Source organism: Dromiciops gliroides, chromosome 2 (assembly GCF_019393635.1).
Source record: "Dromiciops gliroides isolate mDroGli1 chromosome 2, mDroGli1.pri, whole genome shotgun sequence".
In the NCBI taxonomy this organism is placed as follows: Eukaryota; Metazoa; Chordata; class Mammalia; order Microbiotheria; family Microbiotheriidae; genus Dromiciops; species Dromiciops gliroides.
Genome location: NC_057862.1, coordinates 518,811,415 through 518,828,049, shown reverse-complemented (window position 1 = coordinate 518,828,049; position 16,635 = coordinate 518,811,415). Strand labels below are relative to the sequence as shown.

The 16,635-nt window shown below is 43.5% G+C and overlaps 1 protein-coding gene across 1 annotated transcript in view; it reads right to left on the bottom strand.

The window, feature by feature from the left end:
- Window positions 1–788: 788 nt before the first annotated feature.
- The window catches only part of FAM167A (family with sequence similarity 167 member A), a 53,434-nt gene continuing 37,587 nt past the window's right edge, over window positions 789–16,635 (bottom strand). The window contains exon 3 of the mRNA XM_043990155.1: window positions 789–4,681. Within this exon, the coding sequence (XP_043846090.1) occupies window positions 4,418–4,681 (264 nt within the window). The 3' untranslated portion in view covers window positions 789–4,417. The remainder of the gene's footprint in view (window positions 4,682–16,635) is intronic.

The following is a 16,635-nucleotide window of genomic DNA, read 5'->3' as shown; positions in this document are numbered from 1 at the left end:
TTGTCGATTTCAGTTTTAATTACCTTTGAGTCTTGCATATAGCATCTTCCACAGGTTCAGAGCTGGAAGGGACCTCAGAGGTCATTTAGTCCAACTCTTCCATCCAAAAGATGAGTTAACTAAGGCCTAGAGAGGTTAATGCTGCCAGGTTGTAGAGTAGATAAAGTGTTGAGGGCTTAAAGCCAGGAAGATGAGTTCAAATCCTATTTTTGTGATAGTTGTATCACCCCGGGCAAGTCATTTTACCTCTCTCAGCCTTGGTTTCCTCATCTTTAAGATGAAGTTGTTGGATCCGAAGGCCTCTAAGGTCCCTTTCAGTTCTACATTCATGACCCCATAAGGGAGGTGCCCAAATTTCCACAGGTAGTAAGCCTGAGAGGTTAGATTTGAACCCAGGCCCTCTGACCACAAAGTCAGTATTGGACCCTTTGGTCCAGTTTACTTTACTCGATCTCATCCTGAAAACCTGGATTTCTTCCTCCTCAGATCAGTCACTTGGTAAACTTCAGGCTCTTGTTCCCATCCATCTTCCCAGGTTCCCAAACTGCCGTGGAATTTAAGGGGAGAATATAAATAGGATGTCGAGCTAGAGGAGCACTGGGTTTGTGTAAAGCTTATCCAGAGGCCCCTAGCTCCATGTCCCGAGCTCACTTGCTTTAATCTTGTAGCCTCAGAACTTTAACCATCCATGGAGTTCTCTTTGGAAGAAACACAATACCAAGGGGAAGGGAGAAGATGGTAAGCAGGTCTGAGATGATACTAGGGACACAATGAAATCACCCACCTTGTCTTCTAAAATGCACACCTTTTTATTTCTTTATTTTGCTTTTTCTAACAGCAATATAGAAACAAATAATCATAAAAATAAAATTAGAAATTGTCAGCTATGTAATAGCACTTGGTATTGCTAGGAGATACATGGGAGGAGATCCCAAACTGGAGAAGACCTTTGTCAGGATAGCTCAGGGTCTCCGAGCCACTATGATTGGCTACTATAGGTACGAAGCCATTAGACAATGTTACTTAGACACAACAGAATGTCTGCTGAACGTCACACCTAAGGGATGTTTGGCACAGGAAGAGATGGACAGATTAAGGAAACAATGCAAGCAGGAGACATATACACACATTGGGCCAGTTTATAAACCTTGTGACTCCACTGGCAGAGAGGGTTAAGGCCTACCTTGAGTAATTAAATTTGTGTAGTGGAGGGTGGGGAGGGGAAAGGAGGGGGAGCTTATCTGTGTAACAATTTGTCTGAGGCAGGACCAATCCACAAAGGAACTCTCTCAACACAAAACCTTGACTGAAATAGAAACTGTCATGGGAATGCTCCACTATCTGAAATGAATCACTCCTGGAAAATGGATTGTGAGAAACTGTTGTCTTTCTCTGAAGTCCCATAGTGCTTTATATAAGTCTCTTCTAAGCACTTGTCCCTTGATACCAGGTATTTGGTTACTTATCTATCCCACTAGACCATAAACTCTTGGGGGAGGGGCATCCATATTATATTTATCAGTGTAGGATAAATATCTCTGTGCCCAGGATAGTTCTATTCACTCAATAACTGTGAATTAAAAAGTGAATGTATTGAGTCAACTAATAGGTCAAATCCTGTTTTTCCATCTGTCTTAAGGGATGATTTTTACCTTATCTATTGGACTATCATTGCTCAGATGATGGACTTGGGCTAAAAATGGGAGTGCAATTCAAGTTGGTCAATTCCCATTCGATAGGTCTAAAATTGTTCTGGCTGACTATATGTTTTTAGGTGTGTGAGTATACTTGTGAGAGCTTGGTTGTCTAGTTTCTGTGTGTGAGACCATAGATCATTTGTACATGCTTCAGTCTACATGGAAGAAGAGAATATCTTCTCTATCCCATAATAAAGTAGGTTTCTGTTCCTACTATCACTGCATTTCCCCATTACAGTAAAGGTCTTTTTTCTCCAAGAAGCTCAGGAGAGCCTCTTTAGAGAGCACTGGTGTTTCTAGGTAACCACTGGAGTCATTATTAAGCTAGTCTCCAGCTTCTACAAAATGCATTTAAAGCAGCAGTCCAGTACTAGCCCTTGTTCTTAGGCCTTCCCCACCAAGGCTGTACTTGGGCTACAAATTGCCTTTTATTTTCAGATCAGAAGCTGGAAAGCAAAGCTCTGGGTAAGATCACTGTCTTGTCCTTCTGCTACCTGCTTCAGGCGACAGAAAAAGTCAAGTCCTTTGGTCCTCTAGAAAAGTCCAGAAGCAGTTCAATGTATTGTTTACCAGCTATGAGTCAGTGATTTCTCCCCAAAAGATTCATACTTCTCTTCTTTGTTCTTCCCCTTACTTGTATATTCTATTGAATTAATTGTGTGCATTTTCAATAAAGGACATTTTTATAGCCTAGGTTCTTATCTGTAAGGTGTGGGTGTTTTTTGTCTTTGTTGGAGTTGTGCTCATGGATTGGGGGAAAATGGCTTTAGTTAGGAAATAAAATAAAAACCCTTAAAAGTGTGTTGACCAATCCCCATGGAGCCTCCTCCCCCTCCTTTTAATGGTAGTGTGATATTGTGCTTGCAGAGTGGAAATGTCGACCCATGTGCTCTCTACTGTCCAGACACTATCTGGGGCTGGCCAAAACATTCCAAACTCAAAAGGAGTATATGGAGGAGGAGCCAGGGCTGAGAGATCGTCTGAGCTGTAATGCACAGTATGAGGATTGGGTTAAGATAAAAGTTAGAAGTTCCTCTTGGAAGCTGAATCTAGAGAAATATAACCTGTATAGATATTAATGGCTAAACTCACACATTACTAAGAAGCTTTATAACTTTGAACAAATCATGTGTGCAGAGCCTTCAAAATAAGGGCATTGGATGAGAAAATATCATTGGTCGTTCCTACTTCTGAAGTTAACGCTTTTATAATTCAACTGTTGCTGACTTGGGGACATTTTGACATTTAATGTTATGTTGTTTTTTTTTTCATATTTGTTGAGTCTGAGTTCTCTCACATGTTGGCCTTCATAGTCTCAGAGAAGATGGCTCTATGAAAAGAGTAAGTATTTCTTCTAGGTCTGGTGCTCTATCACACCAATCAGTTCCTCCCTTTGGATAGAATCAGTCAGTTACCTGTGATTATAAATAGCTGTTTAATTCAATCAGAATGGAGAAACTGGTTGGATGCATAGCTGATTTTGATTGTCTTGTGGGAAGGCAGTAAAAGTGGAAATAAGGTTAGGGAGGTGGTACTATCAAGCTCAACAAAGAGGCGTCTTCTGGCCTGTGGGCACCCTTAGGAAGAAAATTAGTTCAATCAATTGTAGTCCACATAGTGATCCCTTGGGCATTGGTGTGGGTTGGGGGGAGATAGAGAAGCAGGAGCAGCAGTACAGGGCCTCTTAAGAGGTCCTTTTGGGTATTTTCTGCTCAATGATAGTAAAATCTAGGTTCAGGATTTGTCCCTAACTCGTTACACTGGAAAAAGGCCCACCAGACTACCTGACACAATGGAACTCTTCCAACTGCCACCCAAGAGCCCGAGTCAAAAATTGGCAACATTTTTGACTTGGCTTGCCCAAATGATATGACCCTTGGGTTGTAACTCCAGCACCCAGGAACACATGATCCTAGATATTGCTTCTAGGGGCTCTCTTTTCAGGAGGGTCTGTGTGAAAGTGTGGCTGCTGCCTGGTGGAGCCCTGCCACTCACTCAGAAGAATGCATGCTCCTTGAGGGAAGACATCATTATGATTTGTTTCTCTTTGTATCCTATGTGCCTAGCACAGTACCTCAAGCACAATAGACTCTTAATAAATGCTTATCAAATTGATTTGATTTGATTTGAATACATGGAGAGCAGTTTAGGGAACACTGAGGGGACACTGACACTGAGATGGGTACACCAAGCACAAGGATCACCTCCCTATACTTTGGGGGGTGTGTTATATCTGATGCCCATGGATATCCTTTGGGGGTAAGGGCAGGGCCACAGTGCCTGGGGCAGGGGGACTTTTTCCTCCCTTTGGGAGCCCTGGTCATAGCACCAGTGATCTGTGTTCACAGGCACATGGGCATGAGATGGAGGGGAGGCTAGAGTAGGAGGTTGGAAGGAACCAATCTCTTACAGCACTATCACTAGTAAAACCGTTTTATAGAAGGATCACTCAGATATTAAGTGGATAAGGAGTCTCAAAGGCTTCCATGACTCCATTAACATCTACCTGAGAGTGCTAGATCCTCATTTTTGGTGGATCCAAGTCACCCCAGCACACCCCAGCCATTGGGCGGGACCTGGAAGCTCCCAAGGGAAGCTTGGCCCTCCTTGGGAACCTCTCTCCCTCCACGTGGTACTTGTCATACTGCTGATGGGCATCTTAGCTTGTGCATCTCCCTGCCACCACTCCCCTTTTGGTGTCCCCCACATCTCATTCTCCTTCAGCAGAGAGAGAACCTGCGGGTGTTGATGTTCATCTTGGTCACTCCGATGACCTTAAGTGGGGTGGAGAGGCTGAAGGAGGAGGCCAAGGGAGAGTCACAAAAGAGGTCAGACAGCTCATCCCGTTCCTCCAACTCATAGGTGGCATCATTGAGCATCCTCCGGTGGAGGTGGCAGGTCTGCTCAATCTTCAGCTTGTTGATGTCACTGCGGAGGCGCATCAGCTGCCGGGCCAACTGCTGATCCTGCAACCGCATCTCTGCCTGGAGGCCAAAAATTAGCACAGAGTAGGCGGTAAGTGAGAGGCCCCCATTTTCCTAAGAGAAGCTTATCCTGTCTAGGAGGAGGCTTAATAAAGCTAGGGGCTTTAAATGAACAAACTCATTTGCCCCAGAGACAAAGACACAGAGATATCATGCTGAAGGTGGTTAAAGACAGATACAGTAGCAGAGACCTAGCCTGGGCAATGGAGACAGATATGGGATACATCAATGTAGCTCAACCCTGGGAAACTGGGGGAGATGGGTCCTAAACCCTTTCCTGCCAATTACATGTTTTGTGATCTTATAGTAGGTTCTTGTTTGCTCAGTATTCGCCATATGAGAAAGAGGAATGATTTTTAGTAAAAATGGCTTTCATTTGAGAAGCACTTGTTTGGGAACCTCCATTATTACATCACACAAATGAGGAAACTGAGGCTTATATCAGTTAAGTGATTTTTTTCAAGGTCACACAGGTAAAAAGTAGCAGATACAAGATTTATACTGAGGTCCTCCGACTCCAACTTCCCTTTCCACCACACTACACCTCCCTCTCTCAGCTGACATTCATATCACCTTAAAGTTTGCAAAATGCTTTGCACATATTATCTCATATTTTTTTAAACATTCATCTCTTGGGGAACAAGTCAGCCTTGAAGACTTGTGGCCCTCCCCTACACATTCTGGGTGTCCGACTTTCCTCAGGGATGCTTGAGCTCTGGTGTGCTCTGGTCTTTCTAGAGCTGAGACCTTGGGGCAAAACAGGCTCCCTCACTACCTGGGCTCCCTGCCTGTCCCCACAGATTTCCTGAGTTCTTCCTCCTCTCTGTTTACTCTGCCTCAACTTGCAGAGAGCAATTGTTTTGCTGATTTTGTGAAGTCATGGCTTAGCTATGTAGTACACCTTTGTTACTGATGAACCTTCCTGGTACTGGAGCCAAATGGATTTGAACAAAGCGCCTTGGGTGCCAGGCAGAGGCTCGAGCTATCGGAGAAGCTAAAGTATGTTTTCCTGCTCCCACTGTCCCTTGGCTTTTGTAGCTATCTATCATATCTTAAGAAAAATTATATTCTCAAAAACAATGCAATCTTTAGGAGGACAGAGCGATTTCAACCCAATCTCTATTCTGTCCATTTCACAGACAGATCAAGGAAAGACATTTGACCAGGTTCCCACAGATAGTTAATAGCAAATGCACCATACCTGTTTAGAGCTAGAAGGGACTTTAGAGGATTCATTTTACAGATGGAGAAACCGAAATCCGGAAACATTAATGACTTGTACATTAAGTATTTACTAAAGCAGTGTTTGGATTGGACTGCCCTGGACTGAGTAGAGTGATTATGGGACATTTTCTGTTATACATGGCTTCTATTTTTTATTCCTGTCCAGAATAAAGAACTTGAGTTCTTGCTAGAATTTGCCTGTTTTAAGCCTTATCCTTGAGACAAGGCCCGTCCCGAGGTATGCTACCTGGTGATTATTAACTTTCCAAATTATTTTTTCACCCCATTCCTGATCCACTATGGGAAATATGGGCTGCTTTCCTAATTACTCACTCCCCGGGTGGCCTGAGCAAAGGTGGCTTGAGCAAAGGCACGTCCCATCTTGGTGTGACAGATTTTTGTCAGAGGAGAGATAATAGCATTTACTTGATTCTTAGAGGTGTGGCTTGTTCTCTAGCTAAACCTTTAATTACTGTAATTGACTCGGTGAGAAAAGCTTAAAATCTTACTGTGTTAGGGGGAGTAGGAAGTTTAGTTCCGCTCGGCAGTCCTCAGTGTGTGAGACTATTTTCCCAAGTGAAGAAGCCATTCAGTGTCTACTGTGTACCAGACATTGGCTTAGCACTGAAGATGTAAAGAAGGTAAAAACAAGCCCTACCCTCAAGGAGCTTACAATCTAGTGGAGGAAATAACATGCAAAACACTATGTACAAACAAGATATATATGGGATAATCTCACTTGGAAGGTAATAGTATTAAGGCAGATGAAGAAGGGTTTCTTGTAGAAGGTGAGATTTTAGCTGAGATATGAAGGGGGCAGCTAGGTGGTACAGTGGATAGAGCACTGGCCCTGGATTCAGGAGGACCTAAGTTCAAATCCGACCTCAGACACTTGACACTTACTAGCTGTGTGACCCTGGGCAAGTCACTTAACCCCAATTGCCTCACCAAAAAGAAAGAAAAGACATATGAAGGAAGTCAAAGAAACCAGGAGGTGCAGTCAAGGAAGGAGAAGATTCCAGGCGGGGGCAGGGTGTTGGTGGTGGGGTGTCAACGAAAATGCACAGAGTAGGGGTGTGGAATGTCTTGCATGAGCAACAGCCAGGAGGCCAATGTCAATGGATCGCAGAGTATGTGGAAGGTATTAGACAGATGGAAATGAGCCAGGTTATAAAGGGTTTTAAAAGCCAAACAGAAGATTTTATATGTGATCCTGGAGGTAACAGGGAGTTTACTGAATTGGAGAGATGATGGGGAGGACATGGTTAGACCAGAACAAGGTCATTTTGATAGCTGAGTGGAGAGTGAACTGGAATGGGGGGAGATTTGAGGGCAGAAAGCCAACAGGCTATTGCAATAGTACAAGTGAGGGTGATGAGGGCATAGGTACACCAAGGTGGTAGCAGTTTCAGAGGACAGAAAGTAGCCTAAATGACAAATATTTTGAAACACAAAGAATGTGAGGGCAGCTTATGGCCCCTATAAAATGCCTGTTATGAAGGACATAATTTTATTTGTTGCAATCAGATCAATGCTTGCTTGCTTGAGCTCCCTTTCCCTTTCCTCTCACCCCACCCCTGACTTTTTAACTTTGAGGCAGAAGGGTGCAATGGAAAGAATTTTGGACTTGGAGTCAAGAGATAACTAGTATCAGATCACAGCTTTGATGGGCAAATCTCCAAGCTTCAGTTTCCTCATCTACAAAATGGGGACCACACCACCAAAGTCATTTTTTCAGACTTCTTTATTTTCATTTTGTATTTATCCTGTATATTTTTGCATTTGCAAATTCTGTCTCCACCACTGGAATTTAAGCTCCTTGTCTGAGGCCAGATTTGAACTCGGGAAGATGAGTCTTTCTGACATGAGGCATCCCCTATGCTATTTAGCTGACCTGTGGCAGCATAGGTAGTGGGAATGGAATGATCAGATGAGGCGTTTTTTGAGGTGGGGGGGGCGGGATATGGCCATGTTTATAGGCAGTAGGGAAACAGCCAGTAGGAAAGGAAAGATTGAAGATAAGCGATGGGCTCAGAAGGACGGAGGGGGGCAATCTGCTGAACAAAAAAGGAAGAAATGGACCACTTGTGCATGTAGAGGGATTTGCCTTGTTGAGAAAAAAGGTCAGCTCGTCATGTGAGACAGTAGTGAAGGGGGAGATAGGGACTGAAGAGATCTGGGTGATGTGAGATGAGGAAGAGGAGAAAAGGAAGCTCTCACAAATGGTCCCATTTTTTTTTTTTGCGGGGCAATTGGGGTTAAATGACTTGCCCAGGGTCATACAGCTAGTAAGTGTTAAGTGTCTGAGGCCGGATTCGAACTCAGGCACCCCTGAATCCAGGGCCGGTGCTCTATCCACTGCGCCACCTAGCTGCCCCTGGTCCCAATTTTTAAAGTAAAATATGATACAAGGTTCTTAGCTGAGAGGGTGGGGGGAGGAGGAGCAAGGGGAGGTTTGGAGGGATAAAAAGGTTTCAAAGAGCCACTGTAGCGAATGGGAGAGTGGGAAACTTTGGTGTTGTTGTTGTTGTCATTTCAGTTATGTCCAACTCTTCTTGACCCCATTTGGGGTTTTCTTGGCAAAGATAATGGGGTAGTTTGCTTTTTCCTTCTCCAACTCATTTTACAGATGAGGAAACGGAGGCAAATGGGGTTAAATAACTTGCCCAGGGTCACACAGTTACTAAGTGTCTGAGTCCAGATTTGAACTAAAAAAGATGAGTCTTCATGACTCCTAGCCCAGTTTTCTATCTACTGTGCCACCTGGCTGCCCCCAGTGGATATCTTAGAGAAGTGTAAAATGATTGCCTTGTCATGATTAGGGCTCAGCTGATGTTTTAACAACATAAATTTGCAGTGGATTTAGCCAGCATGTTTCATGATCTTTTCCAACTTTGTCTAGAAGTATGTATATAAGAATGAAGGCAGTGGATAGTGAGAATAATCTAAGGCAGGGCAAGATCAGTGGTATAAGGGGCAAGAGATTCAAGAAAAGAGGACAGGGTGTAGTTGAACTGTATCATCAAGGAATCAAGACAAGGAAGAGGAGAGTGTGGCTGAAGCAGGAATGATGGCCTGGGAGAGAACTGAGGGACTGAAGGAGGTCATGGTGTGGATGCAGAACAAAGTTTGGGACTGCAAGCCAGAGAGAGGGAGGGAGGGAGAGAGAGAGAGAGAGAGAGAGAGAGAGAGAGAGAGAGAGAGAGAGAGAGAGAGAGAGAGGAGAGAGAGGGAGGAGAGAGAGAAGAGAAAGGAGGGAGGGAGGGAGAGGGAGAGAGGAGGGAGAGAGGGAGGTAGGGAGGGAGAGGGGGGGAAATATAGATTGTGATCAGATAAGGGAATTTCAGAGTTCATGAATAAGGAAATGGTACATTTGTAGATGATGGTCAAGATCAAGGTTATGGCTAGCTTTGGGTTTGGCAGAAGTGGGATGGAGGATTAAGTCATGTGAGATGAGTAGACTGAGGAATGCTGAGGTTAGGGTCTTTGTAAGAATGTAAACAGGTAGGGTTGAAGTTCCTTAGTATATGGGCAGGAGTTGATGAGAGTAGAAAGACTGTGAGTCAAGTACTGAACTCATTAAGGAAGACAGAGCAGTGACTTGGAGATCTTTAGACAAGAGCTACCAGAACTTTGGGTGGTAGATATAGACTGAATGAACCTCAAAGGAGGACAGGTTACTGAGTGATGATGGGAGGCGGAGAACCTAGAAGTAGTAATGAGAAGAAGGGATATTCCAACCTCCCTACCTCAGGGGAATAAGTGAAAGTACAGCCAGGGCTGAAAAGGAAGACCAGTAATCAATCAGGAAGGAGATAGGTTTCTCTGAGAGCCAGAAGATGGAAGGAGTCGGAAAGGAAAAAAGGTTTATGGTTAAAACAAGTCTGTTACCTATGCAGAGGCAATCTAGAGAGCACAGTGGAAGGAGTAGCTTTGGATGGGTGGATGGGTTGGGTTGAAGGGAATGGGAATATAAAGGGTTGGGCAGTGGGGAATGACACTTTTTCCTCTTATTTTAAAGGCAGGAGGCAATAGAACTGTTGCAATAGAACAGTGTTTTCTGGAAGTCTGATCAGAGCCTGGACAACCATTTTGGGGGTATGCTATGGGGAAGATTCCTTTTAGTGAAGACACTTGGCCCCAGATATCTATTCAAACTAAATTCTGCAATTCTGTGAACTCCCTAGTCCAGGGAAGGCACCATTAACTGGGGAGACCAGGAAAGGCTTCTGGAAAGACATCACACTTTCAGTGAGCCTTGAAGGAAGAAAAGGGCGCCAAAAGACAGACGGGAGAAGCATGGGGGAAGCCATCTATGAGGAATAGCAAGTGGCTCAGTTTGGCTAGGGTGTAGAGGGTGTGTGCACAGAAGGAGGGAGGCTGGTAATGGGTAAAATAGACTGGGGCTAGATTGTGGAGCCCTTTAAATGCCAAAGAGAGGAATTCGCATTTTATCCTGGGGCACTGGAGAGCCACTGGACCTTTTTGGGCAGGAAAGTGACATGGTGAGTGATGTGCTTTGGGAATATCAATTTGGCAACTGGGTAAAGGATGAATCAGAGAAGAGAGAGATTGGGAGCAGTAAGAGCAGTTAGGAGGTGATTGCAACAGACCAGGTGATGAGGGCCTTAACAAAAGTGGTGGTTGTGTGAAGAGAAAGGAGTCAAATGCCAGAGATGTTGATGTGTTATACCGAATCCACAAGACTTGGCATCTGGCAGAATATGAGGGGTGAGAGTGATAACTCTGATGCTGCACACATGGTGGAGCTAGAACATGGTGGTGCCCTGGACAGAAACAGGGAAGTTAAGAGGAAGTTCAATAGGAAATGAATGGGAGAGTCCAACTTCCTCTCTTTAGATATTCAGAAAATGGGGCTTTGAGGGGAACAGTGATCCAGCTTCTCTTCTTGTTATCCAAGTGTCTGGCACTAAATAGACACAGCCTCAAGGAAAATTTTATAGGGGTCAGAAATGAGTGGGAGGGGGAAAACTTCCAGGGTCTCCTTTTCATCTTAAAGGAAACTTTCAAGACCATCTGAGCCTGCATCTATATGATTCAAGACACCTGGACTAAAAAAAAAAAAATCCGTAGGTAGCCAGGTGTTTGGCATAAAACATCTGGATGGGTGATCTATTTTTTTCTCTTACAGTTTTGATCTATATTTTGGCATCATGTAGACCAGGGGTGTCAAACTCAAATACAAACAGGGCCACTGAACCCTACATAAGGATCACTGCAGCAGTATATTGACTTAGAAAATCATATATTAGCATTATCTATGTTTTGTTAAATATTTCCCAATTATATTTTAATCTGGTTCTGCCAGGGCTCATGTGTTTGTCATCTCTGATGAAGAAATCATAAGGCTTTTTCCTCTCCCTCACCTTCTTCATCTCATCCTCTATCTCCCCATTTTTTTCTCCTCCTCCTCTATCTTCTCTGCTTTTCTTCTTTCCTGTTTTCCCTCCCTCTTTCTCTCCTTTCCTCCTCTTCCTCTCTCTATCCCCAAAACCCCTTTCCCTATCTCTTCCTTTCTCTCTCTTGCCCTTTCTCCCTCTCTTCTTTCTCCTCTCTATTCCCTCACTTCCCATCATCCTCCTATTCTTTCCCTCCCTTCTTTTCTTCCTTTCTGCCTCTATTTCTACTCTTCTCTCTTCTCTTCCCCTCTTCTTTCCCCAACTATCTCTTTCCTCCTCTCCCTCCTCTCCTGTCTTCTCTTCCCCTGTTCTTCCTTTCTTCCTCCTTGCTTTTTCTTTCTCTTCTCTTCATCTCCCTTTCCCTTCCTGTCTCCTTCCCTCTCCCTGTCTCCCTTCCCATCTCCCCCTCTCCTTCTATCATTATGACAAGAGATCCATTTCAGTACAAGCTCAGAGAAAAAGGAGAGAAGAGCCTCTTTTATCTTGAGTTAAACTCTAACCTGCTTAGGGAGGAAGCCTGTGGGAATCTGGATGATGAACACAGGACTGGTCAGAGGCCAGAGCCAAAGGGATGATTGAATTCTCTCCATGAATGTTCTGGATTCCAGGCTCAGCTTGAGAGCAAGGACAGAGAGTTCAGCCCTCTCTGACCCTTGCCCTTCCTCTGTCATCTTCCTGCTGGAGCCCTCCTGCTGCGTCCCAACTCCCTATTTGACACTGGCTGCATCAACCCCAAAGCTCAACAAGACTGATGAGCAGAGAACTGGCAGTGACGCTTTCCAGCAACCTGGGCAGACTAGAGCATGCAGAATTGCACAACACCTGCTCACACAGGCCCATGGTCTGTCTGGGGGAATAGTGAGGCTGTAAATCAGCTTCAGGGAACCAGCTGAGGCTTTGAAGTTGTCTTGTAAAAAATTGTGCTTGTACCTACTAGGAAGAATGGATCACAGAAGCTGGAGCCTAGAGAGCCCTTAGAGAGCTTAATCTCATATTATAGATGAAACTGAGCTGAAGGGGAACTGACTTTCCCAAGATCACATAGGTTTTACGTGCAGAGGCCAATTCAAACTCAAGACTTCTGACTCCAAATCCAGTGCTCTTTGGCCTTCAAAGTCAGAGATCTTTGGTTGCAGAGTAGCTATGGGTCAGAACTCCTATTTTATTGGTGAAGTGAAGGTATTATCATCATAGAAATTAAACCTTACTCTCCTCTTCCCAAAACTGTCTTGGTATAGGATTCCTAATAGATGACAGTGGAAAGAGCACCAGGCAAGAGGACCCTGGTTCAAATTCTCTGTCACTCCTATGTGACCTTGGACAAGTCTTTATCTCTCTGGGCTTTGGTTTTTCTCAACTGTAAAATAAAGAGCTTTTGACTGGATGCCCTTTGAGGTCTCTTCCAGCTCTGTATCTAGATTCTTGTAGATTATCCTTTTCTATTCCTAATATTCCACCAGAGAAGAAAGTTCTTCATTGGCAGGGCTGGTGAAGGGGCAAGGATATTTCAAGGGGTTTTTAATCTGGGGTCTATAAACTTAAAACAACTATTTTATTGGTTTCCTTTGTCATCCTATGTATTTCATTTTACTTATGCATTTAAAAGCACTATTCTGAGAGAAGCCATCACCAGACTATGAAAGGAATCCATGATACAGAAAATCAAAGGATGGCAAAAACTGAGCATGGCAGGGAAGTTGTTTAGTGAAGGACACTGTGGGGTACTGTGCAGAGGCCTTTAAGATGTCAACAGGCACTCCCATCGGATGAAGGGTGTTTAAATGAGACCAGAAGCAGCTCCTTCTGGACCTAGACTTTCTGACTCTAGAAGCCTCAGGCTTATAGACTCCTAGATCCGGAGCCTGGAGGGACCTTAGAGGCCATGTACTCCAACCCAGTCATTTTGCAGATGAGAAAAATGACGCCAAGGGAACTTAAGTGACTTGCCCAAAGTCACAGAGATAGTAAGCACCAAAGGCAGAATTTGAAATCAGGTCCTCAGACCCCAAATTAAGCATTCTTTCATAGGATTGTTCAATTATTGTCTTTCCCAGGCATGTAATCTATGCCTGCACCAAGTTACCTGGTCAGTTCAGTCAGAAGCTCAGAAGTGTAGTTTGTGGTTTAGTGCCCCTAGATACCACCTACCAGTGATGGAGTGGACTTTTCAGATTCCAATCTTTTATCCTTTTACTAGATAGCTACCTATTGAGGCCCCTTTGCAAATGGTCCTAAATCCCAGTAGGTGAGAGTGTTCAAGGGCAGAGAAAAGCTTGACCCAGGGATTGAAATACAATAAAATTAATTTTTAACATATTTTACTGACTTTTAAAAGGTAGGTTCAAAGCAGAGCCAGAAGAAAGCCTTTACCCAAGATCTGAAAATCACATTCTCTGCATTTGAATACTCGATATTTCCAAAACAGAATTCATTATCTTCTCCCTCCCTGCGAAGACATACCTCTTCCAAACGTCCTCATTTGTGTCCAGGGCACCAATATCCTTCTAGTCACCCATATCTGCATACTTGGAGCCATCCTTGATTCCTGATTTTCACTCACCTCACATATCCAATCAGTTGCCAAATCTTGCTGTTTCTAGCTCCACAGGTGTTTCCTGTGTCCCTTTCTTGACACAACTCCCACCCTAGATCCTTATCACCTCCTCCTACCTGAACTATTTCAATCACTTTCTAACTGGTTTCCTTCCCTTGATAGTCATAGTTTAATAAAAGAAGAATTTTCATTTAAGGCTTACAAATACCCTGACCTTTCTATGAAGAGCACATCTTTGAAATGATTTAGATTGTAGAAGTATAAACAGATCCTATACAAGATTACAGTCAATTATCTACGCATCTATCTATGTAACTGTGTGTGTATGGATGGATGGATTTCTCTTTCTATCATCTAGCTAGCTAGCTATCATCTAGCCACAGCTGTTCTATATCAGGAATTACAGTAAATGACTTTCTCCCATAACTTAGAAAACTTTCAAATTGCTTCCTCCTCTGGCTTGTCTCATGTATACTTGTGGGGTACAACCTAATATAAAGCCCAGTTTTCCAGTATGTGGATCTGAAGGTTGGAGGTGAAATCAACATGCATATACTAACAATTACTTTGTAGGTTTGCACTTGGGTGGAGAATTTGTCTGGGCTATAGATTGTATAGGGAAAAACAAAGGATATCTTAATTTGCTTCATATCCCTCCCCCCTCCCTGGTCATCCAGGTAACTAAGGACTTTATGAGGACTTGGCTGACATGTTCTATGGAAGACATAGTAGAAATCAGCAGCTGACCATCTGAAGCCATTCCACCTCATATCACCTTATCTACAGAGACCATCCCCTGCCTTTGTCTTACTGATTATTTGATCATAAATAGTAAGCCTTGATAAACTTGAACAATCAGATTTCAAATGGAATGAGGAACCTAAGTGTTATCAGCACCAGTGGCAGATTCCTGATTGTACAAACATCTCCATTTGCCAAGAAAAAATAATGCCATAAATCTTAACTGTACCTCCTAAAACTGTGACCCTGCTGTTTAAATGTCCCCTTCCACGAGTTAATGTTGGGTCTCTCTTGAGAGTCCCCTATGCATGTATGTCCATCTTACTGAGCAGAAATAAAATAGGTACTTGTCAGGCAACTGTGATTCCCTCTGTTTCTATTATCTGTGGAGGACAGATTTCTGCTTTTGACAACTGGAAAATGTTAAAACTGTCAAGCACCTTAGAAGTAATCACCCTAATCTAACTCTTCATTTTCTTTTTTCTTTTCTTTTCTTTTTTTTTTTTTTTGTGGGGCAATGGGGGTTGTGACTTGGCCAGGGTCACACAGCTAGTAAGTGTCAAGTATTTGAGGCCGGATTTGAACTCAGATACTCCTGAATCCAGGGCCTGGTGCTTTTTCCACTGCACCACCTGGCTGCCCCCACCCTTCATTTTCAAAAAAGAAAACTTGGGGCTCAGAGAATTTGTGACCTTCACAAATTTATACAGCTAGTTAGTGGTAGAGCTGGGCCTCAAACCCAGACCTCCTGACTCCCCATCCTTCTCTCCTTCAAAGCCTCAGAAGGCAAGTTCTTATGTTTTGGGATTGTGGAAGTTATAAAATGTAATTTAAAAACCAAATCACGATGGACAAGAACCTAAAGGGTTGAACTATAAAATAATGTGATTTTTTTTTTTGCTTGTTCTCTAGTTTGGGAGGGACGGAGAGAAACAAATGAAAATCTGGTATGAGGAATGTGAGGTCCTGAGGTAAGTACAAATTCAGACCAGTTTCATACCTTCTCTATGTCTGCCCCTGCATCTGCAGGGAGAAATAATGTTCATAATGATACCCAGAAAACAATATGGATAGTAGATCGTGGAAGGAGAGTGACTCTCTGGGTTCATAAAGACCTGAGTTCAAGTTCAGCCTCAGAAAGATAATGTCCATGTGACCAATGGCAGGCCACTTAACCTCTCACCACCCTAGGCAACTCTTAAAAAACAAAAAAAACAAAACCCAGCACATGGAAGATCTATATTGGCATCAGGAGGTTCCCTACACAAGTGAAACCACAGGTTTAATCCAAAAAAAAAAAAAAAATAAGAGAACCAAAGTCTCGGTGAAAGATAAAGAGAGAGAAACCTCTCTGTTCAAAAAGTTTCGCATACTAAGACATAATGGCATGCAGGATTTTCAACAGCAAGCCTGAAACAAAAAGGGTTTTATAGTGAATCAGCTAAACTAATCCCTGCTAATGCTGCGGTTACCTAAGGGTTTCCCCCTTTCAGTTAACACAATGCTTAAAAGCCTTATCAAGAAAGCTAATTGGCCTGGATGAAGGCTGTATACAGAATATGTTTTTCTGAACCTTCTTAAATCAGACCTCGGGGACAGCTGTCTACTTAGCCTTCACAGAGGACCAGCTCTAATTCCTCATTGGCAGATAAAAGTAGTCATTATTATCTGGCTTTGGAATACTACAGGAAAACCTCAATGAAAATGATGGGAATAGAGTATTCTGGTGAATTATAGCTCATTCACAGAGCATATTCAAAAGCACTTCTCATTTATGATCAGCCTCATTAATGAGACTCCCAGAAAATGGTCCAGAAATGGTTATCCCCATTGAATCAACTAAAGCCAAGGTCACAGAGCTAGTCAGTGGCACAGTGGGAGCTGGGTAGGTTAAGAATTAAAGGGAACTTAGGGGGCAGCTAGGTGGCGCAGTGGATAGAGCACTGGCCCTGGAGTCAGGAGGACCTGTGTTCAAAGCCAGCCTCAGACACTTAACCCTTACTAGCTGTGTGACC